The sequence below is a fragment of the Capricornis sumatraensis genome, chromosome 10, assembly GCF_032405125.1.
Source record: "Capricornis sumatraensis isolate serow.1 chromosome 10, serow.2, whole genome shotgun sequence".
NCBI lineage: Eukaryota > Metazoa > Chordata > Mammalia > Artiodactyla > Bovidae > Capricornis > Capricornis sumatraensis.
The window spans coordinates 97,772,096-97,796,413 of NC_091078.1; the positions used below are offsets into that span (position 1 = coordinate 97,772,096).

At 56.0% G+C, this 24,318-nt stretch overlaps 1 protein-coding gene across 1 annotated transcript; it reads right to left on the reverse strand.

Annotated features, from left to right (window-relative positions):
- Positions 1 to 68: 68 nt before the first annotated feature.
- PTPN23 (protein tyrosine phosphatase non-receptor type 23) lies at positions 69 to 22,076 on the reverse strand. Its single transcript, XM_068981876.1, has 25 exons — positions 21,969 to 22,076; positions 14,947 to 15,021; positions 7,822 to 7,949; positions 7,561 to 7,637; positions 7,048 to 7,097; positions 6,824 to 6,955; positions 6,557 to 6,637; positions 6,339 to 6,470; positions 6,209 to 6,256; positions 5,831 to 5,887; positions 5,690 to 5,748; positions 5,459 to 5,538; positions 5,232 to 5,346; positions 5,078 to 5,143; positions 4,660 to 4,805; positions 4,136 to 4,447; positions 3,906 to 4,060; positions 3,666 to 3,817; positions 3,413 to 3,592; positions 1,616 to 3,323; positions 1,356 to 1,540; positions 1,164 to 1,268; positions 955 to 1,093; positions 767 to 880; positions 69 to 697 (listed from the first exon to the last, which is right to left on the reverse strand). Exons 1-25 carry the CDS (start codon positions 22,050 to 22,052, stop codon positions 218 to 220), a joined length of 4,860 nt encoding a protein of 1,619 aa, XP_068837977.1. The 5' UTR covers positions 22,053 to 22,076; the 3' UTR covers positions 69 to 217.
- Between the last annotated feature and the right edge of the window lie 2,242 nt (positions 22,077 to 24,318).

Here is a 24,318-nt window from a genome sequence, read left to right on the forward strand (position 1 = left end):
ACTGGCCACAGAACAGGTTTGTTTATTTGATAGCAAAGAGCTGAAAAACAGGTCCCACAGAGGAGCGGAGCCTGACCCAAGACCCGCTACCCCACAGAAGTGCGGGCCGGGCCAGGCAGGGCTGAAGGCAGCAGGAATGAGAGAGACGGGCCCAGGAGACGGTGTAGTGAGGACCAGGCGGGCACGCCTGGTCAGGTCTTGTTGAGTGTCCACCGAGTCAGGTCTTGTTGAGCGTCCAGAGTGGGTCCAGGAGGCTGAGCGGGTCATCGGTGGGCCGCGCAGCCCGCAGCCCCTGCCCGTTGTGGGCCTGCAGGAAGTCCTGCTTGCTCATGCGCTGCTTACCTCGCAGGGAGCCGTCCAGGGAGAAGGCCTCAGGCGTGAGGGAGGCCAGCAGCTCTAAGGAGGAGGAGGGCGGCCCCAGGATGGGGGCCTCAGGGACCGGCTGCTCCTCCTCAGGCTGGGGGGCCTCGGGCACAGGGGAAGAAAGGGGGGGTGGGGAGGAGGGGGGGAGTTGGGTGGACTCTGGGAGGCTGGGGGGCGGCGGGCCGGGGGGCTCCACAGGGCCTGGCAGGCTGGCTGCCGGGGAGTCCACGCCCCCAGGAGGCCGGATGCTGAGCTTGGCGATCGTGGCCTGGATGGAGCTGATGGGCACGTCCCCGCCGAGGACCAGGTCCTGGGAGTCCTGAGGAAGGTGATTCTGGGGAGACACGAGCGGGTGAAGAGGGTGCACAAGGTGCTCAGAGACCCCAGGAGGGGCCCCACTCACCTTCTGGGCAATGCCGGTGCCGGCCGTGGGCTTGCTGGGAGGGGGCATGCCATGGCGCTGCAGCACCTGCTCCACGTGTCTCACCACCGCCTCGTGGCAGAACTTGAGGTGTAGCTGCGGGGGCAGGTGGGCTGGTGAGCTGGGGCCGTCCCCCGGGGCAGGGCGCATGCCCGCCCACTGAGCCTCACCTTCTCCTGCAGCATGTGCTTCCTCTGCTGCCGCATGCGCCGCACCAGCTGGGGCAGCTGGGGGATCCCGCTTCCAGCCTCCACCTCCTGCACAGCCGCGTAGAGCAGGGCGAAGGCCCCCGTGCGGCCCACTCCCGAGCTGCGGCCGGAAGACGGGGTCAGGCAGGCCCCCGGGCCCCCGAGGAGCCCCGGGAGCTGCCCACACCTACCTGCAGTGGACAACGACGGGCGTGTGCAGCGGGCGCTGATGCAGGTAGTGGGCATGCACCTCCTGGATAAAGCGCAGCAGGTGGCTGGGGCTGTCGGGCAGGCCTCTGCCGGAGGGATGAGGGGGGTCTCTGAGCCAGACCTGGTCTGAGCCCACATCACCCCTCCCACCACCACCAGGGCGGCAGACGCACAACTCAGGCCACGTCGGGAAATGCAGGTGCACAAGGGAGCGCTTGAGGCTCTGGTCACGGAACTGCAGGCTCAGTACCCGCTCCACGTGCGTCTCAGTGGTGCGGACGCTGCTCAGGGCCAGGCTCAGGGCCCCGTGCACCATGGGCTGGCCCCGCTCAGTGGGAAAGTAGCGAGCCACCTTTTGCTGAGGCACAAACAGGTAGTTAGGGCTGGTGTCCCAGGGTCTCCACTGGACGCCTACCCAACCCCTCCCCCTCACCTTCTCCATCTCGGCCTCCGACACAAGCATGACGATGACCGACACTTTCTGCTCGTGCACCATGAGCCAGAAATCAGCCGCTGTGCCAGGCAGGGGGGCTTGGGTGGCCACCAGGGGCGGGCAGTAGGGGGAGAGCCCCTCCACGCGGCTGGCGTTGATGTAGTCGTCCTTGCCGGAGCGCAGCACCACGCGGTTGCTGTCGTAGGGCATGACGTCCTGGTGCCGGTTCTTGAGCGAGTAGCAGCGGGCAATGGCGATGGAGCGGCCCCGGGCATCGAGCTCCTGTGCATCTTGTAGCTCCCGCCACACCGTGTCCAGGGCCCCTGTGGCTTCCAGCTGGCCGCGGAAGGCCTCCAGCTCCTGCCGCAACTGCTGCAGCCTCTCGGGGCGCTCATAGGGGTCCCGCTCGATCAGCCGCAGGGCCTGTGGCCGCCGGCCCTCAGCCGCGTCCACCTTTGTGGGCTGCAGCAGGGGCTGCCCACCCCCAGGAGGCTGAGGGCCTCCGTGCTGGCTCTCAGGGCTGGAGGACAGCAGGTCAGCAGCGGCGCTGCCTCGGCGCAGACAGGGGGGCGGCTCTGCCGCAGGGGGCCGTGGAGGCACGGGGCCCGGTCCTGGGGAAGGGGCGGGTGAAGGCACCAGGTGGGGAGTAGGGGCCGGCTGGATGGCAGGTGGGGGGCCTCGAATGGAGAGAGGGGCCGCCTGCGGGCCCGGGGGTCTGGGGGCAGGGGCAGGGGCAGGACCATAGGCCAGGGTGGGGTGGGGAGGCTGAGGGGGCCCCGCGCTGGGGAAAGGCAGAGCCCCAGAGTGGGGGGGTGGAGGGTCCTGAGAGGGCCCGGGGTACAGCTGGGTGTGCAGGGCGGGTGATGGCTGCCCCAGGACCCCAGGCTGAGGGGCAAAGGGGTAGGGTGCCTGGGCGGGCATCAGGCCTGGAGCCTGGGGCGGGAAGACGTGTGGGTGCTGGAGTGGAAGGGGCTGTGGGGGAGGCTGGGGTGCCATCCTTGGGGCTGGAAAGCCTGCAGGCACCCCGGGAGGGAAGTGGTGCTGGGCAGGGGGCACTGTGAGGGGCTGCTTGGGCCCCATCGGGTAGGTGTAGGGCAGGGGCAGCGGCTGTGGTGGGGGGCCCAGGAAGCAGGCCTGGGGAGGGGCCGGGGCAGGGTTTGGCTGCGGAGCTGCGTGGCTGGAGATGGGGGCCTGGACACTATCCACAGTGGTGGTGGCTGGCCGAACCCCCATGGCCAACTCGTGGCCTGAGAAGTGGGGAGGGGGCGCTGAGGGGAGGCCAGCGAGCGGAGGGGGTGGCCCCACTGCCCCATAGGGGCTGCTCACCATGCCGTGCTGGGGTGAAGACCGAGGCACAAGGCCCAGCTCTGGGGCGTAGGCGGGGGCTGTGTAGAGAGCCGGTCCAGGGGCCACGGCCACCCCTGGGTGCCCCGGGGGCTGGGGGGTCCTGGGCTGCAGCATCTGGGTGGGGCCTGCATAGGTACCAGGCGGTAAGGCGCCAGAGAGGTAGTGGGGTCCTGGGCCTGCAGAGCTGGGGAAGGGGCTAGGAGGGAAGTGGAGTGGGGTGGCGGCCCCCAGGAAGGGTTCGGGTGGCAGACTGCGCAGCTCCTCAGGCAGGTCCCCAGCCTCCATCGCCTCGCCCTCCTCCCTGCGGGGCAGCAGCGGCTTTGGCGCTGTGGGCCGTGGCGGTGGCTTCTTCTTGAGCTCCCTGTCGGGTGAGCGAAGGAGAAGGGGAGTCAAGAGCCCCCTCAGCCCGGCCTGGCTCTGCAGCTGTGCCTGGGGTGTCCCCACGCTCACCTGTCCAGGAGTTGCTGGCGCGTCGCCTCGCGGGCCTGACAGGTGGACTGTGCGCGCTCCAGGAGAGCAGCCACCTTGCTCTCCAGGTCTGCGTAGAAGTCCTTCCCCTCCTGGGACTTCTTCATCAGGTCCTCGTAGGCCTCATAGGAGGCCACCAGGCTCTGCAGCGTGGAGTTCCACCTGGCGGGCAGAGAGCGGGAGGTGAGCCGCTGCAGCCCGGCTCCAGGAGGCGGGCCCAGAGCCAGATACTGACTTCTGATCCAGGTCGCTGAGCACGCGCCGCACAGCCGCGTACTGCACATTGGCCTCGGTCAGGGCCCGGAGGACGTTGTCCTGGGCAGCCAGGTTCTGTTCCAGGTACACCCGCAGCTGGTCGTACTTCTTCAGCTGCTCCTCAAACAGCTTCTGCGGGGGTGTGGGGAGGACGGGCGCTCAGGGCCTTGCCGCTGAGGCGGGGTGCCGAGAGCCAACCCGCCGCCCGCGCCCAGCCCACCTTCATCTCCGAGTGGTCGGCTGTCACCAGCGCCGCCGTGATGTCGTCCTTCTGGATGAGCTCTCGCAGCTGCTGCTCCAGGGACACACGCTGGTCCCGCATCTCCTGCACCTTGCCCAGGATGCGCTTCAGGTTCTGCAGCACCGCCCTGTCCTCTGGGAGCAGCGGCAGCGGTGAGGCCGGAGCCCCCACCCCACCCCAGACCGCCCCGTGGGGGTAGGAGGGCTCACCTGGGCTGAGGGCCGGCGAGGGCAGGGCGGCCCGCACCTGGTCCAGGGGGCCGCTGAGCAGCCGCAGGTTACCGACGTGCAAGTTCATGGCGCGGTGCAGCTCGCTGTTGGTGAAGGAGGCCTTCTCGTGGACCTCCATGTACTTGGCCCACTCTCGCCTCACCTCTGCCAGCTCAGCCTTGGACACGGCCGTGCTGGCCACCGCCGGGCCCACTGCCTCCTGCAGCTTCTGTTCCAGCACCTCGTCCTCCTCCAGGAGGTCCCTGATGTCCTTCAGGGAGGCCTCCACGTCCGTGAACACCCCTGAGAGCACTGCGGGCGGGCACGGGGTCGGGGGGGGGGGCACGGGGCGATCAGCTCCTGGGGCACAACTGCCCCGTCACACGCACGTGCAGCTCAGTGCAGCCACAGGGCACGGGGGTGCTGGTTCACAGCTGCGGGTGGGTGTTGTGCCGGGGGAGGTGGGAACCTCCGTCCCTGCCTAACAGGGGACAGCAGGTGACCTCCACCTGCTCCATACTCACCCTGCATGGACTGGACGAGGTTCCTGACGGTGTCGGGGCGGACGCTGAGAGCCGCGCACTTCTCCATGAGCTGGGGTGGGATGTGGTTGTAGGCGTCAAGGTTGTCCACTGTCTCAGGATCCAGCTGCAGTGAATCCATGAACTGGCTGTGGGGCAACAGGACCAGGTGGGTGTGGGCTCAACCCCTCACATAGAAGGGAGCGCCCCCCGCCCCCCAAATGAAGCAACGTCCAAGGTCCTAGAAGCACAAAACCTGCCCTGGACACTGCTGGAAACACACACGAGGCCCTGGCCAGAGAGGCTGAGCCAGGAGCCTGCTGTTCCGTGGCCATTCACCACCCCCTCCCTCCCTCCGCTGCAGACTGCACTAGAGGATCCCACCCCCACCCCCAACCCCCCGCCTTGGCTCTGCACTCACTCCAGGACCTCGTTCTTGTCCTCAATCTTGGCCATCATCTCCCGGAGCAGCTTGGCCTTCTCCTCACTGCAGGAAGGGGACAGACCAATTTGTTGGCAGCCCATGTCTCTTGAGACACCCCAACCTGGGCTAACAGGATTGTCTGTCCACTCACCTATATAGTGATGAGGCTTCATGCGCTGCCATTGGTACAAGTTTGGCAAAGATGTCAGGGCCCGTAACAGCAGGGTCTGTGGGGTTCACCGGCAAAGGCTTCACCAAGGGAGCACCTGGAAGGGAGAGGCAGAGAGTCTTGGAGACCAGGCCCACCCAACCTTGACAGCCTCTGTTGTGCAGCATCTTCGCCCCCTAGCCCATCCCAGGCTCCTTTCAGCTTCAGACCTTTCACAGGCTGAAGGGTGTCCAGTGCTGGGACAGCCTCGTGGTAGATGAAATCATTGTCCTTCTTGGCAGAATTGTACCTGGCATGGGAGGGGGGGCAGTCTTGAGTGGTCAGCTGGGACCCAGGACCTTGCCCCTGCCATGTGGGCCCCTGCTCTCTGGCCCTGGTGGCTGCCTCCCAACGATGCAGGCAGAGAAGGAACCAGAGCCCCTCGAGGCCCAGAGACTCACTTTCCCCCAATGACGTCCATAGCAAAGCGCAGCGCGTCCTGCACAGTGTCGGGCTGGCCCTGTGGGGAGGAGCGGAGCTCAGTACAACCACGGCCGGCGCCAGGACCCCCTTGGCCTGGCCAGGCTCTCCCCCATCATTACCTTGGCCAGCTTGATGGCTTCATTGAGCTTGTCCAGGGCACTCTGGAAGTACGCGACCTGCAGGAGCCAGCAGAGCCTGGTCCAGCCTTCCGTGTAGACCCTGCTGCTCCTGCCTCCCCTGTCTGACCAGCAGGTAGCCCAGACGAGACAGGAGGCTGAGCAGCCGCCACACGCCAGCCAGCCCACAGCATCAAGGTTAGTGTCCGCTTGCGGCTCTGCCCACAGTGCACACCTCCAGGCAGCCACTCAGAGGGGAGCCTGCCACGCCTGTCCCCTGGGGTGGCAGGGACCCAGGGTGAAAGAGGGGACCACCCCTCCTGCTGGGGATCCAACGGGGCTGGAACAGCCTGAGTGCCCTCCTGGCCCCGGCTCGCTCACCTGCTCCCCGAACTTCTGCTGCTCCTCCGCCTGCTTCCCCATGTGCAGCTGGACGGAAGACACAGCCCTGCTTACTGGGGGGACACCTCGGCGCCGGCCCGCCCCACGCCCGCACCCGCGGCGCCCTCACGTGAGCCACGGCCGCGAAGTAGGAGGTCTTCATCTGGACCAGCTTCTTCCAGTCCTTCTGGATCCGGCCCAGCAGCGAGGCAGTGTCGGGGTTCTCCAGGGCGCGGCATGCCTCTTTGTAGTAATCCACCACCTGGGGGCCGGGATGGGCTCTGTCGGGGACCGGGAGGAGGCCAGGCCCGGCCCCAGTCCCTGGAGGGCCACGTTCCCCGGGCCTACCTGTGCGCTGATGCGCGCCACCAGGAAGCTCTTCCTGTTGTCCAGCATGGACTTCTCCAGGAGGCACTCCTGCGCCTGGCCCTGGAACGGTGGGTACAGAGGCCCTCCTTCCTCACCGGGACAGACCACGCTCACCCCTCTCCGCCCAGCCTCCCCTCCAAGCAGCTCCTGACCCACCTGGGGCTCAGAGGGTCGCAGCCCAGGCCCCGGCTTGTCCCTCCCTGACCTGTGTGCCACCGTCCGGCCCCAGCGAGGGCAGCTCCTCACCAGCATGAGGTTGGCGTTGAGAGTGAGGATCTGCCGGCTCATGTCCACACTGTAGGCCTGGGGGAAGTGCTCCCTGAGGTAGGAGAAGGCGCCGGCCGCACACTGGAAGTGGGTGCAGGAGACCTTCATGCCCTGGGGGAGAGGGGCTGTCAGAGGCGGGGCTGCTCCAGGGTGGGCTTCACTCTGGAGCTGACAGCACTCAGCACACCGCCCCGCTTCTTTACCTCCTCAGACACCCGCTTGTCCATGGCCCCCAGCATGGAGTGCAGCGCCCCTGGGGAAGCAAGGAACACGGGTCAGGGCTCAGCTGTGGCTACTGCCCACGTTGGCGCCCAGGCAGAGGCGGAGGGTGTGGGGAGCCAGTGGATCTGGGGGGATGGAGCTCCAGCTCTGCGCCAGGCAGGAACGGGGGCAAGGAAGGGGCCCTCATAGGACTCCGCTCCGCAGGCTGAGGCTGCACCAGCAGGGTTGATGGCAAGGCCAGCCTAGGCCAGCCTTGGTCTCCTCCCGCCAGAAGCAAACCTGAGCCACCAGGGGTTCGGGGGGAGATGGGGTGTCCAGACAACGAGGGGAGGCCACCTCTGTGCCCGGAGCACACAGCAGCAGCTCCAAGAGCAGGCAGCCTAGCAGAGCCTCCCACCAGGGGGGCTCCCTGCAGCCCAGGAGGCAGGCAGAGCTGCGGGAAGGCAGGACAGGGCCAGGAGCGAGGGGGCCCTGGGGCAGGGGAGGCAGCTCACCAAGGTTGTAGAGAATGCAGGCCTGCTCGTACTTGATGTCCTCGTGGGCCACAGACTTCCCGGAGAAGATCTCAGTCCTGGGGACAGGCCACCACAGTTGTGAGGGGGGAGCTGGTGAAGCGAGCCCCCTCCCAGTGCAGGGTGGGAGGGAAGGGGGACTGGGGAAACCCCCCAAGCAGCTCCCCGTCCTCTACAGCAAGGAAACGGGGAGGGGAGAGGGGCACCCTCCAGGCTCCCCCGGCTCTGCCCGCCCGCACTCACCAGGTGACAGAAACAGCGGCCTCCTGACCCGAGCCCATGGGGACCCGACTCTGCAGGTAGTGGAGCTGGCCCAGGTACTTGCGGAGGACACTGCAGCCCTCGAAGTCACGTGGGACACGGACGGCGTTCTGCGGGAGGGTGAGAGGAGGCCGACTGTCATTTGGAGCGGAAGACAGGCCTGTGTGCCCACAAATGCCCGGACGGACACGTTGGAGCTGGTGGACTGTGCAGTGTAAGAAGCCAAAGGAAGCCCACAGCCACCTGCAGTCACTGCACAACCAGCCCGCCGGCCAGACGCTTCCACCAGATCAGCTCCACTTTTCCACAAAACATGCATTAAAATTTTTATTGTACTTAATGTTTGACCCATATCTCTATATCTAAAAATATGAGATACAATAGCCGTGAAAACTGAAGACAAGGCTCTCTACTGACATGTCAACATGTCCATAACACATTTACTGTTGGGGAGACAAAATCATCTAGCAGATAAGCAACATAATCTCACTGTTGAAAATAATACAGAAATAGATCCACCTAGTTATACAAAGTGAAAAAAATCTAGACAGCTCCATACCAAAGAGATAAGTGATCCCTGGAGAAACTCTGTACATATATACAGGGACATCTTTGATTATATTATATTGGTAAGTAAACTCTCCCCTCAAATGTTAGAACAGTAATAAAATGTAAAAAATCAGGTTGCTATTCACCTAAAGCAACACTGCAAATCAATCCACTGTACGTATATATAAACTTTTCAAACAAAGAAATAGAAGAAGAAAGGCCTGCAGTATTCCCCTCGAGCCTCGGTGACCTGGGTTGCTGTCACATCCTCGCAGCCTGAGCAGGCTTGGGTCCCAGGGCTGAGGGCGCTGGGCAGTCTGGGGCAGCCAGTGAGCCTTGCTTGGATCTGTACTGCCTGGTCCCCTCTCCACGGGACCCCAAACTCCAGATTCAGGCCGGCCCTCCCATAGCTGCTGCAAGCCTACAGCACCCCAAAACTGGTGGACATTCTGGGGTTCAAGAGCTGTGAAAAGTCAACCCTTTCTTCATATCTCCTCGCGGGGTCCCCACTTCAGCCTGCTTCCTTAAAGTCCATCCACAGGCCTTTGGCGGCACCCCCAGCAAAGCATGCCTCTGCGGCTCCGCGGACTGGTGGGTGGAGGGTGCGGAAGCAGCAGTGAGACGCAAGCCCTCGCGCATTCTCTGAGCACTCCACTCTAATTACAACCCAGGAACCCAACCCTCCAGAGGCTCTGATTGCTCCCGTGACTAAAGCCGGGTCTGAAGAAATGCTGCCATCTTATGGCCGTTTCTGGTAACAACAACTGGAAAACCTGTGCTTAAGACGGCATAATATTCACAAGGCCTGTGAGACTCAAAAAGACCCCTATGCTCTAGAAATAACGGTAGGTAAGAATTCGTCAGCAATGGCTTTCAAAAGCCAATTTCCAAAGTAAATCTTACTCATCCTCAGAAAGTAAAAACGCACATAAAAATACCTTTACCACTCCTAATTCTTAAGAGAAGTGCAAATCAAAATGACAATGAGGTATCATCTTTCAGTACTCAGCCCAAAGTCTACAAACAGTAAATGCTGGAGAAGCCGTGGAGAAAAGGGAACCATCCTACACGGCGGCTCGGCTATGGGAATGTAAACTGCTAAGAGCTGCCATGGAGAAGGCTACAGTTGCAGGTTCACGAACGGAGACAAGCGACCAGCCCGTGCGGCAATCCATTCCTAGGAGTGATGCAGAGAACACCATCCTTCAAAAGACACGTGCACCCAACGCTCACTGGGACACTGTCTACAACAGGCAAGGATGCAAGCGTCCAAAGCCTATAGCCACACACCAGCTGACACAAGGTCGGCTACGTGCACACAGTGGACGAGCAGCCATAGAAAAGAATGCAGAAGTGTCACTGGCAGCAACCCGGATGGATCTGGAGATGACAACCCCAGGTCAGTCAAATATGGAAAGAAAAATATTCTATAATATCACAGATAAAGAACTGGATACAGATGAACTTGCCAAACACCTACTATTGACTTATTAAACAAATTTAGAGTCATAGAAGGACAGTTGGAGAAGATGGAGATATAAAACACTTTGAATAAGATATACATAATTATACATATATAAACTATGCATGCTTTATACTATATATAAAGTGTATACTATTATGTATACATGTAACATTAATATGCTTATCTATAAGATGAACAAAAAGGTCCAACTGAATAGTACATGGAAATCTGCTCAGCACTCTGTGATGATGTATATGAAAATAGAATGGGAAAAAGAATTGCCATATCCATATGTGAATCATGTTCCTTGCATCTCAAGTACATACACAATTGTAAATGAACTCAAAGAGAGAATAAAACTGCATTAAAACAAAAAAACCTGAAACAACCGCCTGCTCTATTCCCATGAGGCCTCGGTAACCTATGCTGGGTCACACGTCACCCACCCGGGCAGGCTAGGGTTCCCGGGTGGGAGCGCACTGGGCATGAGGCAGTGGGAACGATATGCCAGAAACAGAGCAGCCCCTTAGATGGAGAGCCTGGTCCACTCCGGGCAGCCTAGTAACTCCAGATCCGCATGGGGGAAGCTACTCCAGAATTTGTAATAAGAGTGTGTGAAAAAAATAATCCAGGGGAAGAAAAAACATACATGTATCGCACTACATCAACCAACCAGAGCGCAGGAAAAATAAACATGAAAAATATTCTCTATGCACTGATAAGTTTGAAATGAAATTTAAAATAAAAGAACAAAATGACAGAGTGTAAAAATACTGGACAAACATGCAGCACAGCTTTACAATGTAATAACGGCCCCTGCCCAACAGCCCCTGGCATCACCATACAGAGACCACACACCACGTTACAAAGTGAACGAAGAAACAAACAGAAAGGGACCCATCACAGGATAACCACAAGATGTGATGTCTCAAAACTGGTAACAGGACCTACGTGACAGAACGCAGGCAGACGGATAGGAAACGGGTATATTCAAAGGGTAAGACACAGGTACAACCCTCAAGTAGGGAAAATACATTATCCGAAAGACTCATGCTACAGCACGGGCCACCTACTCCACACGGCAGAGTCACAACGTACAAAGGCAATGAAAGAGTTGCATATACCCGGCTACCTCATTTAGGTACACTTAACCAATAAAAAATATGTTAAAAATATTCTATGCATTGATCAGCTCCAAATTAAACATCAAGTAAAGAACTAAATAACAAGAGTCTCCTACAAGGCCTTAAGGCCTCAGTGACAAGGTCTGGCTGTCGCATGCCTGGGTCTGGGCAGCCCTGGAATCAAGGCAGGACTGCGTGGCTGACGGGGAGCTGGAGAGGACAAGTCAGCCAGTGAGCCTCCCATCTGCCCCTGGAGGGCCTGAACCCTCTGGATGGGACCACCATCTGCAGATCCAGCTGGGCCCTCAAGTACTTAAACCAAGCAGGCACTCCCAAAGGACCATGAAACCTCTGAGCTGAAAGAGGGCCTCCAGGTCGCCTCCTTGTGCTGGGCATCCCGCCTGCAACCTGAGACTCGGACCACCCAGGAACGACAGCACCTAATGGCACCTTGATTCCACAGGGGGGGATGTGTTTTGAGGGTGAAAGGTGAGGGGAAAGGGACCACAGCTCTTCAGTGTTTTTCTGGGACATCCCCATCTATTTGACAGCCCAGGAGCAGGACTTTCCTTAAGGCTTTCTGCTGGAGTAACCAGTCGGGCAGGAAAGGTGCTGCCGTCTTGTGGCCGTTCCCAGTAATAGCAGCTTGAAGACCTGTGCTTGTGTCTGCTGGGATTGTCAATGACATGTGCCCTCCAGAAACGTCCTGAGGTGGGTAATCGAAACAGAATTCAAAAAGGGGCCCACTTTCCAGAGCTCCTACTCATGGGGTACAAATTGGACTCAGGCTCTTTTAAAGGAAAGCCAAGGAACACAGCCTCTGCATGGCTAATCAGCAGGGAAATTCACATGAAAAGTACAACCTACCACCGTCTCCTGCTCAGAATGGACATCAACAAAAAGACTATTGACCAAAACCGGGAGAGAGCAGGGAGAAAACAGAAGGCCCCAAAGATGTGGGGAGAAACGGAAACTGGTGGCAGGCACTATGAAAACCCAGAAGGAGGGTCCCTAAGGGCGGAGATTGACAGCCGTTTACATGATCCGGCAGGCCCACATGAGGCTGGATATCAAGGGGACAACCCCTGATCAAAAACACCCACAGATGGTGTCCTTTCCTGAAGCAACAGAATAACTGAGACATGGGCAGAAGCAAAATTTCCAAGCACAAGGGCCTGGAAAAAAAAAAATTAGTACAGCCTTACAGTGTAATAATATCAGCCCGAACACCCCCTCCCCAAAAAAATGAAAGTGGGCCATTGGTAACATCATACACAGATCAAGACACAATGTTACAAAGTACACTAAGAAAGACAGAGAAAGGAACCCATCACAGTACAACCACAAGAAGTGATGTCTGAAAACTGATACACAGGAACTATGTGACAAAAGGCACGCAGATTTTCTCACATAAAAAATGAACTGATTTTACCAGAGGCAGACAAAGAGGAAACGAGGAATAAGTTCAAAGGGTAAGACACAGTTGCACACACTCAGCTAGGGAAAATAGACCATCAGGAAACGTCTCATGCTACAGCAATGGGCAACCTATTCCACACTCTGGAGTATAACTTACAAAGGCAATGAGTAAGTAGAAAGTAAACAACAGGCGCATTTATCTGGCTACCTCATTTACGTACACTTGGCACCCCACTCCGGTACTCTTGCCTGGAAAACCCCATGGATGAAGGAGCCTGGTAGGGTGCAGTCCATGGGGTCACTAAGAGTCAGACACGACTGAGGGACTTCACTTTGACTTTTCACTTTCATGTATTGGAGAAGGAAATGGCAACCCACTCCAGTGTTCTTGCCTGGAGAATCCCAGGGACGGGGGAGCCTGGTGGGCTGCCGTCTATGGGGTCGCACAGAGTCGGACACGACTCAAGTGACTTAGTAGCAGTAGTAGTAGTAACCAATAATAAATATGACGTCAAAAATACTCTATGCACTGATCAGCTCCAAATGAAATAGCAAATAAAAAAGAACTAAATGACAAAAAAAGAGTCTACTACAAGGCCTTCAAGCCTAGGTGACAAGGTGTGGCTGTCGCATGCCTGGGGCTGGGCAGCCTTGGGATCAAGGCGGGATTGCATGGCTGGCCCGGGGAGCTGGGAACGACAAGTCAGCCAGTGAGCCCCCGATCTGCCCCTGGAGGGCCTGAACCCTCAGCATGGGACCACCATCTGCAGATCCAGCTAGGCCCTCAAGCACTCAAACCAAGCCAGGCACTCCCAAAGGATGGTGGAAGCTCTTAGCTCAAAGAACACCTCCAGGGCGCTTCTTTGTGCTGAACATCCCATCTCCAGCCTCCATCCTGACACTCGGCCCACCCATGAACAACAACACCTGAGCACCTTGATTCCAGGGAGTGGGACGTGTCTGGAGGGTTAAAGGTGAGGAGAAAGAAGCAAGGGACCCCAGCCCTTCAGTGTTTTTTGGGACATCCCCCTCTATTTGACAGCCCAGGAGCAGGACTTTCTCCAAGGCTCCGGTTGCCAGAGTCACCAGTTGGGCAGGAAAAGTGCTGCCATCTTATGGCCATTTCCCGTAACAGCAGCTTGAAACCCGGTGCTTTGGAACACACTCAAGACGCATTTTCAAGGCTTGCTGGGCTCTCCAGAAATGTCCTGGGGTGGGTAATCAAAACAGAATTCAAAAAGGGGCCCACCTTCCAGAGCTCCTGTTCACCAGGTACAAATTGGTCTGGGACTCTTCTAAACGACAGCTGAGGAACACTGCCTCTGCATCGCTAATCAGCGGGAAAATTCACATGAAAGCTGCAACGGGGTATCTCCTCCCCAGCTCAGAATGGACATCAACAAAAAGACTACTGACAGAGCAGGGAGAAAACGGAAGGCCCCAAAGATGTGGGGAGAAACGGAAACTGGTGGCAGGCACTATGAAGACCCGGAAGGAGGGTCCCTAAGGGCAGAGCTTGACAGCCGTTTACATGATCCGGCAGGCCCACATGAGGCCGGATATCAAGGGGACAACCCCTGATCAAAAACACCCACGGACGGTGTCCTTTCCTGAAGCAACAGAATAACTGAGACATGGGCAGAAGCAAAACTCCCAAGCACAGGGGCCTGCAGGGAAAGCACATGCAGCAGGGCTTTACAGTGTCCTAAGATCAGCCCCGCCCAGAATGAAACGGCGCCACTGGCGACACAGACTCACACACACGCTACAGAGCGCCTAAGGCGAGAAGGGATCCATCCAGACAACCACGAGCGGCGACGTCTGAAAGCTGACACCCACGAGCTTTCTGGCAAAGGTCACCAATTGTCACTCATAGAAAACAAGCTTATTTTACCAGGGGTAGACCTAGAGGAAACGAGGGATATATTCAAAGGGTAAGACATAGCTACACACACTCAACTAAGGAAAACAGACCATTGGAAGATACCTATGCTACACCGTAGCGCAACCTACTGTGCACTCTGTAATCATAACTTACAAAGGCAAACTGTGGGTCGGGAAAAAGGTCATTTATTGAAATAAGCCAGTCCCATTCAGCTAGTCAAACATCAATCCAGGAGATCAAACCAGTGAATCCTATTGGAAATCAACCCTGAATATTCACTGGAAATATTGTTGCTGACATTGAATCTAAAAATTTGGCCACGTGATGCAAAGAGCCGACTCATTGCAAATACTCTGATGCTGGGAAAGACTGAGGGCAGAAAGAGAAGGACTCAGAGAGCATGAGATGGCTCAATGGTATTATCGACTCAATGGACATGAGTTTGAGCATCCTTCAGGAGACAGTGAAGGACTTGGAAGCCTGGCATGATGCAATCCATGCGGTCCCAAAGACTTGGATGCGACTGAGCAATGACAACAGTTTATATATTTTCCATCATTATTCTGCTTTTACAGAGGAAAAATGACTGAATTTAAGTAAGAACAGTTTTATCTCCCAGTCAAACCAATTTTGTTCACACCTGTGTAAAAACACTGTCCTCCTACCTGTCTGAGCAGCTCCAGTTTCTTCAGTTCCTCATTGTAGGCTTCTGGATTCTCTCCATAATTCTTCAGGACAAACTAGAGAGAGAGAGAGGGAAGGCTGTGAACCAGGCACAGAGCATCGTTCCCTGCTCCCGCTTCTGCCCTCGGAGTCCTCAGCAAGCACCAGCCATGGCTCTGCCAGCATCTCCTCTCCTGCCCCACTGGGAACTGGGCCTCCATAGCAAGGCAGCACCGAGACACTTTCTGGAGCAGCCTCCTTTTTTGAGCAAAATGGAAAATACACCTGCACAACCTGGCTGGAATCCCCTGGCTGGCCCTCACCATGCTGCTGTCCTCCCCACCAAACCCAGAACTGGGCCAGCTCAGGAAGTCGGGGAACTCAGTCAGCTGAAGTGGGATCCTACTGAGCATTCGTAAATGGGCCCCAAGTTCAAGCCTCCCTTGTGTCTGGGGCCCCGCTGGGGCCCGGGATCACCATCGTAATCCCAACCCACCAGCCAATGTCGGGAAGAGAGTCACAGGAGAGTCACAGGAGAGTGAGCGTGCAAAGCCTTCCCCACCAGCCCGCCCTCCTCGGGAAAGGGCTCCACAGAAATAAGCGTCCTCCTCGGTGAGGAAAGGCCTGCGGCGGTGTGATGGGAATGATCCGGGGGAAGGGAGGAGGGGAGGTCACTCCGCACATCAGAGGCGGGGCTGGCACGCCCGCCCACGGCAGCGCTGACTCTCGTGGACGGCGGGCACACCCACCAGCCTGGAGGCAGGGCCTGGACCACCAAGACAACACACACATCGTGGCAGCTCCGCCACTCCTGCTGGGGGACCTGGCGTCTGGGTCAGCAGTCTCGGGGCCCAGGTCCGTCACCCCACATGCGCTAAGGGCACCAGCCCCCAAGGCTCCTTAAGGCCCAGCCCAGGTCTGTGAGGCGGAGAAGGGCGGGGGCGGCCTGCTCTCTCCAGCGGCGGTCCTCCTCCCCAGGGGCTGTGACACGTGGCCACGTGGTGAGCCCACGGGAACCTGGGAGGCCGTGGGACCGCGTTAGTCGCCTGGCAGGGAAGCGAGAGGAGGGACAGGCAGAGGGAAGCAAGTCCTGAGCTTCCTTCAGCTCCATCTGGCCACAGCTCCAAATCTCTGAGCCCGAGCCTCTTCCACTGGTTTTACCTCCTGCCAGTTCGCTATCCCCGTCCACCTCTGGCCCAGACTCCCCACCCTGTCAAACCCACCCCTCATCCGGTGGTCAGATTCGTCTAACATGACTCCAGTGTTACTCTTGGCTTTATATCCTTCTGAAACACACGCACTCCTGGGAGAAAAAACAATAAAGCCCAGCTTGCTTTGCTCAGGACAGTGAGATTATGGGGAAAGAGCTGTAATCTAAAGGAAAAAAAAAAAAAGTAATCTGAGAAGAATGTGCACAACAGTGCTTCCCCAAACCTCCAGGACCAAATCTAACCTTCAGAGCAGAGTTCACGGTCCTTCACAGTCAGCTCCCAGTAGCCGTCAGCTCCCAGGGACACCCAGCCAACAGTACTCTGGAATGACCGCTCTCGGCTCTCAATGCTTGTCCACACGTTGCCCCCACCACCTTCTCTGCTAAGACTCAGCTAAAATATCACTTCCCGTAGCATCAGCTGCTGCTCTCCCCACGTTCAGAAAGTGCCTCCATCAGACTGTGCGCCTCTCAGCAGGGACACGTCAGCGACCACCCCCACCCCAAACAACGAGTCTGTCGGGAATGGCAGGGGCCTGATGTGATGTGTTCGATCCTCAGCAAACGGCTGCCTTTACAGGGAATACACAGGATGGATGAGCACACGGAATAAACCACAGGAGGCACTCAGAAAAACTGAGACGGTGTGACAATTCACCCAACACCTACCTCAGCCTCTGTGAAAGGCAAGTACCATTAAGGGGGCGAGAGGGGAGCAGACTATTGTAGATTAAGAGATTTTAAAAAAAAAGAACAACTACCCTACGAGAACCGTGATCGGATCTGAGTTTGGAAAAAAACAGTTATAAAGGATGTCTGGGGATAACAGGTGAAATTTAAATATAAAACATAGTAGAAAATGCTTGTGGATTTTCTAAGGTGTGATGAAAACAGTGTAGTTATACATGAGAAAATCCTCTTAGGACCTGCTGATACGGGTACAACTTACTTTCAAAGGTCCATGGGGGGTGTGTGTGTGTGTGTGTGTCTGTGTGTGTCTGTGTGTGTGTGTCTGTGTGTGTTTACAGAGAGAGAGAACACAAATACAGTGCAATGTAACTATTACCATCGTCGTCATTTAGTTGCTAAGTCACGTCCAACTCTTTTTTGCATGACCTCATGGACTGCAGCCCACCAGGCTCCCCTGACCACGGGATTTTTCAGGCAAGAATACTGGAGTGGGTTGCCACTTCTTTCTCCAGGGATCAAACTCGCTCCTCCTGCATTGGCAGGCAGACTCTCTACCACTGAACCACCAGAGAAGCCCAACTCTCAAAATTAAGTAGAGGGAATTTGGGCGAGCACTGCATTATTCTTTCAACTTTTCTGTACGTCTGAAATCTGGAAAATGAATGTCTTAAGAGCTGCTGAGGGAAATATTGGGTGGTTTAGCGGTTAGGACTTGGCACTCTTACTGCTGTGGCCCAGGTTCAAGCCCTGATCAGGGAGCTGAGATCTCACAGGCCAAGCGATGTGGCCAAAAAAAAATGAGTTGCTGAGCTAAATGATACCTAAAAAAACACTTTTCTTACGTCATCATTTCTTAGCCTCTTGTTGGATCCTTTGAGAACATAAAAGCCACGAAACAATCTCCCCACCAATGTCCATCTATGCATAAACATAAGGATCTGCCAACATGTTCAGGGGGTTTACAGACACGCTGAAGCCCATTTATGGGCTCTTGGTTTACAATCCTTGCTGTGATCTAGCCAATCCCTCACCCCGCCTGTCCCCCAATTCACAGACATAAAATGTGACCTGAGCTATAGGGTAAAACTTGACTATCTAAATAGGAACATGTTCTTTCTCCGATTAACTCCCTTCTCATAGGAGGCTTCTGTTTGCTCACCCCGAGGCGACAGTGAAAGTGGAGCCCAGAGGCCCTGTGGGACAGAGGCCGAAGGGATCTGAGTGACATCTGAGAGTCCCAGAAACAAGGCTCCAGCTGCCACCACTGGGAACACCTGCCCTGCGGTCACGCAGTGGTGAGGGGGTGAGAGATAATGCCTCTGATCGCAGCAAACTGTCCCCGAAGGAGGCTGTCCACCTGTCCTATTCCTCCTCCAAGATCTGCAGCAAACACAGAGCTCCTGCCCACAGGCCAGACACTTGCCAAGTGCCCAGTAAGTCACTCAGCCCTAATGACAACCCAAAGAGGTAGACAGCATTGTCGCCCCCATTTTACAGCTGAGGAAACTGAGGCAAGGGAGGTAAGACAGTCGCCAAGGTCACAGCACTAACCACCGACAGAGCACCAACTGGAAACCCGGGGTTTGGGCTCCAGAGCCCATATTCTTGACCACACATCAGACCAATCCATTTCTATTTTTTAAACACAGTTCTCATAAAACACCAAAAAAAAGGGAAGTGAAAACAAATCTCCGGCCACAAGGTGAGTCAATGGAGCAGAGAGGTGATTTTTTAATCTCTGACAAAACCCTCTGTGGCTCGATCACTCACTCCCCCTACTACACAGAGGTGAGAGGCGGCTGAAGGCTCGAGAGTAAAGGACAGAGACCTTCTCTCAGACAGTGTCCCTACAGCACAGACTTCTGCAGAGCAAGGAACAAGGTCTGGTCAGGACATGAGTGTCGCCACAGAGCCTGAGAAGGCAGGCCCTGCAGCAGGCAGAGCCTGGACCTCGGCAACACGGATTAGGAGTAAGACACTAGAAGATGCCGCCAGGACCCCAGCACACCTACACAAACGCCAGCCAGTTGGGGCTGAGAGGGCCAGGGGCCCTCCCGAGCCCAACCAGGCTTTGGAGAAGCTGGGCTTCTTTTTTCCTGAGCAAACAATGAGACCTGTGAACAGTGTCGTGTTGAAAGCATGTCCAGGGTTCAGAGCCACTGGGAGGAAAAAGCAGGGAAAGAAGTTATAAGTTACAAATACACAGGCTGGAAAGACTTTTTCCAAAGACAAACACCAAAACAGAGGAAGTCCTGGCTGTGCCCCTAGGTTGCTGTGAGACCAGGGCTTGGTTTTGCACCTGTAATATGGTGTTCATAGTAACTGCTTTTGAATTGTGGTGAAGACTCTTGTGAGTCCCCTGGACAGCAAGATCAAACCAGTCAATCCTGAATATTCATTGCAAGGACTGATGCCGAAGCTCCAATACTTTGGCCACTCGATATGAAGGGTCGACTCTCTGGAAAAGACCCTGATCCTGGGAAAGACTGAGGGCAGGAGGAAAAGGGGCGACAGGAGGAGAAGGCTGGATGGCATCACCGACTCAATGGACATGAGTTTGAGCAAGTTCTGGGAGATGGCGAAGGACAGGGAAGCCTGGCGTGCTGCAGTCCATGGGGTTGAAAAGAGCTGAACAAGACTTACCTACTGAACAACGACAATTACCTGCTCTAACTCACAGAGCTGTCATAGGACTTGAGCTATTTCCTAAACAGAGAAAGAGGATGCGAAGCTGAAAGTGTTGTTTACAATCTGCCAAGGCCTGTACTGGGGACTCAAATGCATCGGCGCTCTAAGTATCTCTTGTTGTTCTCTCTTTATTTATTTTATCTCTGGCTGCATTAGGGCTCTGCTGCTCTGCTCTGGCTTTTTGTAACTGCCCTGCTATAACGCGCAGGCTTCTCGCTGTGGCGGCGTCTCTTGCCGCAGGGCACAGGCTCTGGGCCCAGGGCTTCAATAGTTGCGCCACGTGGGCCCTAGAGCCCAGGCTCAGTAGCTGTGGCACACGGGCTTAGCTGTCCCAAAGCATGTGGAATCTTCCTGCACCACGGATCAGACCCACGTCCCCTGCATTGGCAGGCAGATTCTTAACCACTGGACCACCAGCAAAGTCCCTGCGTTAACTCTTGATGCCCATAAGCTTATAAGGTATAGTATTAGTTCTGTTACAGGTGAGAAAAATGAGGCCCAGATTAGTGAGGTAATCATCTGTAACAGCTGACGTCACTCAGCGATTAAGTTGAAAAGGTGGGACCTAAACCAAAGTTGGCCTGATTCCAGTGTCTATACTATTTCTGTGACATTACTCTGCCCTTTTACCAAGCAACCAATGGCCCAGAATTCTGTAGGCAGATGAAAGTGAAAGTCACTCAGTCATGTCCAACTCTTTGTGACCCCACGGACTATACAGTCCCTGGAATTCTCCAGCCCAGAATACTGGAGTGGGTAGCTTTTCCCCTCGCCAGGGGATCTTCCCAATCCAGGGATCGAACCCAGGTCTCCCACATTGCAGGGGAATTCTTTACCAGCTGAGCCACCAGGGGTAGATGAGATCACCAGATCCTGGCATTCTTTTGCAGTAGAAAAATGGAAACCAGAGATCAGCAATGGCAGTTCTAGAACTCTGAGCCAAACTTCCTAATTCTTGACCCAGGGTCAAGATTTTGTTTCACTTTCTCTGGTACTAACATGGTCTCATTCCTCTGTGTATTCTTTTCTCCCCCCATGGATGATGGGAGTGTTTAGCTTCTGTTCTTAATTTGATATACATCTTGGAATTAAAACAGTAGATGGAAAGGAGACCAAACTTTGGGAAAGAAGTAAAATTCTGGAACTTTAGATCAATTAACCTAATTTCTCAGATGTCTCCATTGGTCCATTGGGGCCTGGGGTTTGATTCCTGGTCAGGGAACTAAGATCCCATAAGCTGGGAAGCTCAGCCAATTTTTTTTTTTTTAATCTAATTTTCTGGTTTTACAAATGAGGAAAAAGATGCCCAAAGAGATTAAATGATGGACTCAAAGGAATACAAACTGTTAGCGTCTGAAGGAAGGCAGTGGCAGTGTGAATGGAGAAAGGGAGAGCTTCTTGGAAAACTTCTTCCCCGACCCATTTTCTTTCTTCTATTTTTTTTCTTCTCCACCACCTTACTCATTGGGGCTCCGTCAATATTCAGGCAGCAGCCACATTAAACCCACAAGGATGTCAACCTGCAGCAGCCTCCTGGTTGTTCCTTTTCACTTCTGCTCTGTCCTTCAACGGTACCAGACAGTCCTTCCCAAGGCAGATGTCTCACAGGGTACCTGATGCCCAGTCGACACACCTGGTCCTGCTTTGTACCAGCCACACCTGATCTCCCCACAGCGGTCCCTTGCCTCCCTCAAAGCCAAAACTGCCTGTCTCTTCCATCCAAATGAAGAGTAAACAAAGGACTGCTAGGGTCGCTCTGGAAGCTACAATACTATTTATCCCCTCTGCGCAGTCGCGAAAGCAGTAACGCTCCCCTAAAAGTTGTATCTTTTGGTCCAAAAGGGCTCCAGATTACGGTTCTTCTTCTGAGACCAGACAGAATTGCACCAAGTGTTAGAGCGACTCCAATCGCAGAGGTCAGGCTGGCCAGGGCCTTAAAACACATCCTGAGCCATCTTCGGCGACCGTCCCAGTCCGGTCGTAGACAGACAGCACAGCGAAGGCCAGGCACAGCCTTTCCACCCTGACGGTTAAGGAGGGCCACCCACCGATTCTCCCAGGGCGGTGCTGGCGTGGATGAGGGGAGGAGCAGAACTAGGTCCAAAGCGTCACACCGAGGAAGTGAGGTGCCTCGGCGGGGATCGCGGAGGGCCGGGGGACGGAATCGGAAAGCAGGTTCCGATCAGACAGCGGGGGCTACCCGGGGCTGGTGGGGTCGGGGGGAGGGGAGGGAGACGCTCTTCGAGCGCGCAGGGGTCAGAAAGGTGCGATGGGGGTGCGCCAGGCGAAGGAAAGCCAGTGGAGGCCCCTCCTGGCCTCACCCGACCCTGCGACAGGGCCTGGGGAGATGATAGACGCGCAGGGGGCGTCACGCGCCGGCGGACGGAGAGACGCGGGAGAAAAGGGGAGGGGGCGGGGAGGAGGAGCGGCCCTCACCTTCTTTACGGCTGGCTGAAAGTGGAAGTCACCGGCCTCTTTCAGGTCCAGCCAGATCATGGGCATGCGGGGCACGGCCTCCATGGCCTCAGGCACCCGCCGGCCCGCCGGCTGCTCCCCAAGCTTTCGCAGCTGCAGGCTCAGCCACGCACCCCGCCCCTCCACGCCGGAAGTCACTTGTCACGCGGAGATGAAAAAAATGCCCCTACTGCCTGCTGGGAGAGGCTGTCCCCGCCCGTGGAGGCTTTTGCGCATGCTCATTTCCCGCTGCGCATGCTCAGTTTCTTGCACGTTGGCACGTGTAGAGGGCAAACCTCCAGCCCGAGGCGAAAGGGTTTCTGGGAGTCGTAGTCTATGTGCATCTAATTGCTAAGCAGGGAGGTAACTGGTTTCTTCTTCCTGGGCAAAGTAGACCGCAGGGACCTGGCTCGGGCTCCAGGCGCTCCCCACTCAGGGGAAGGACATTAGAGAACGTAGCCATAGACTTGTAGACCCTAAGTAGTGTCGAGGGCCTTGGTAGATGGGGTCAGATGCTCTGGTAGAGATAACGTGGTGGCGGGCCACCCCCAGAAGAAGTGACTTAAAAACAGCCTTGGAGTAGGGGCTGCCTGGCCAAGGAGACGGCTAACAAGCAAAGGCGTGGCACCCCAGGTGTCGAGCTTTGGGACAGAGGAGTGACTGGTTGGAGACTGGCACTCTCGGCTGAGCCTATAAGACCGGGCACTGCCTAAGAGACGGCCAAGTCCGTTTTTGATGACGGGGAGAGAACTGGTAAACGAAGTGTAAAGCGTAAGGGGAAAAAAGAGCGAGAGAGAGGCCTAGAGCGATGGGGGCGGGGATGACTATATACAGCCACGCGAATGCCTTTCAGTCTGGAAGGGGACCAGGGAGCAGAGAACAGTTATTAGCTCTGAAGAGATGACCTGTAGAGCAAGGATTTTAAAATCATGTGTATATTACCTAGCTTTAAAAACACGTAAAATGGAGAATGGTTTGTTGGGGCAAAAGTGGAAGGAAGGAAATGAGCGAGGACGTTTGCAACCATCGACTGTAGCCCACTAGGCTCCTCTGCCTCTGAAATTTTCTAGGCAGGAATACTGGAGTGAGTTGTCACATCCCACTCCAGGGGAATCTTCCCAGCCCAGGGATCGAACCCATGTCTCTTACATCTCCTGCATTGACAGGTGGATTCTTTAATACTGTGCCACCTGGGAAGCCCTTGGATGGCCAACTGCACATTTTTTCCTCAGCAAAAAAAAACCAAAAAACAAACAAACAAAAAAAAACCCCTCATACATTCTGGCTCCTCCCTTACATGTTTAGAACAGTCCCTCCGAGCTGAAAGACTACATCGCAGGCTTAAGCCTTCAGTAAGGCTTCTGATTAAAACAGAATTCTCAACTTTCAGATTGTTCTTTCTCTTTTCAGTTTACAACTCTCTATGTCCCCTGTGCCCCAGCAGTGGAATTGCTGGGTGTGTGAATACAGGGTATTCAGGACATCTGAACAACTCCTGCCCAGGGAACACCAGGAGGTGTGTCCAGAAAGAAGGGTCACAGCCGCCCAAACAGGAAGCATGGAGCCCTCCCCTGGGGCCACCTTTCTTAGATGCGAATCCAGAATCACTGCATTACAGGTGGGGAAACTGAGGCAAGGAGAGGGGAAAGAAGCTGTCCCAAATGCCATGGAGCCTCTGAGGGAAGGTCAGAGGAGAGGTCTGCTGTGGCCAGGGAAGGGAGAGGAGAAGGGTGAAGGGAAGATGGGAGCTCTCCTGGTCTCAGACCTGGCAGGCTAGAGGCCAGAGGCAGAAGAATGCCATTGTGTCTCTTCTGTCTCAGCCAACATCCGTGTTCCTGGCACTTGCGGAGGTGGCCCCCCACTCCCCTGGTTCAGAAAGAGCAGCGAAGATGTAGCTGCTCCTCCCTCCAGAGTGTCCAGAGCCCTCCAGGAGCCCTTGAGGCATTGGTTACTTTCTCCCTACAGAAAAGGTTCCAAGAAGACAGATTTGCAAATACGAAGAAGGTTGGGGATTTCTGAGGCCCAGTCATGAAACCGAACCTCTCCCGAGCACCCAAGTTACTTGGCCAGCAGATGGCAGCAAGGCCACAGGGTTGTAACGATGCAGTTGCAATCCTGGGAGTCACTGACTGCACCAAAGCCCAGTAGATTGGAATTGGAAATTAGGGACGTGTTTTGTTTTGCTCAGAACCAGGTTTACTTCTTGGGGTGTCTGTGAGTGGAAGGAGGGCAATGGGGGATTCGTTCCTCCCTTGCCGAGGACAGATGTCCTCATTCAGGCGTTGCCAGGGAGAGCCTCAGGGTAGACGGCCTTTGGGATGCCCCAGACACA

Excerpts from the sequence above, each read along its gene's own strand:
- PTPN23 (XM_068981876.1), bottom strand. The coding sequence starts at position 22,052 with ATGGAGGCCGTGCCCCGCATGCCCATGATCTGGCTGGACCTGAAAGAG. Across the intron at positions 7,638-7,821 it reads GCCGCTGTTTCTGTCACCTG|GACTGAGATCTTCTCCGGGA; the intron begins GTGAGTGCGGGC and ends GCCTGTCCCCAG. Across the intron at positions 5,888-6,208 it reads AGCAGAAGTTCGGGGAGCAG|GTCGCGTACTTCCAGAGTGC; the intron begins GTGAGCGAGCCG and ends TGGCTCCTGCAG.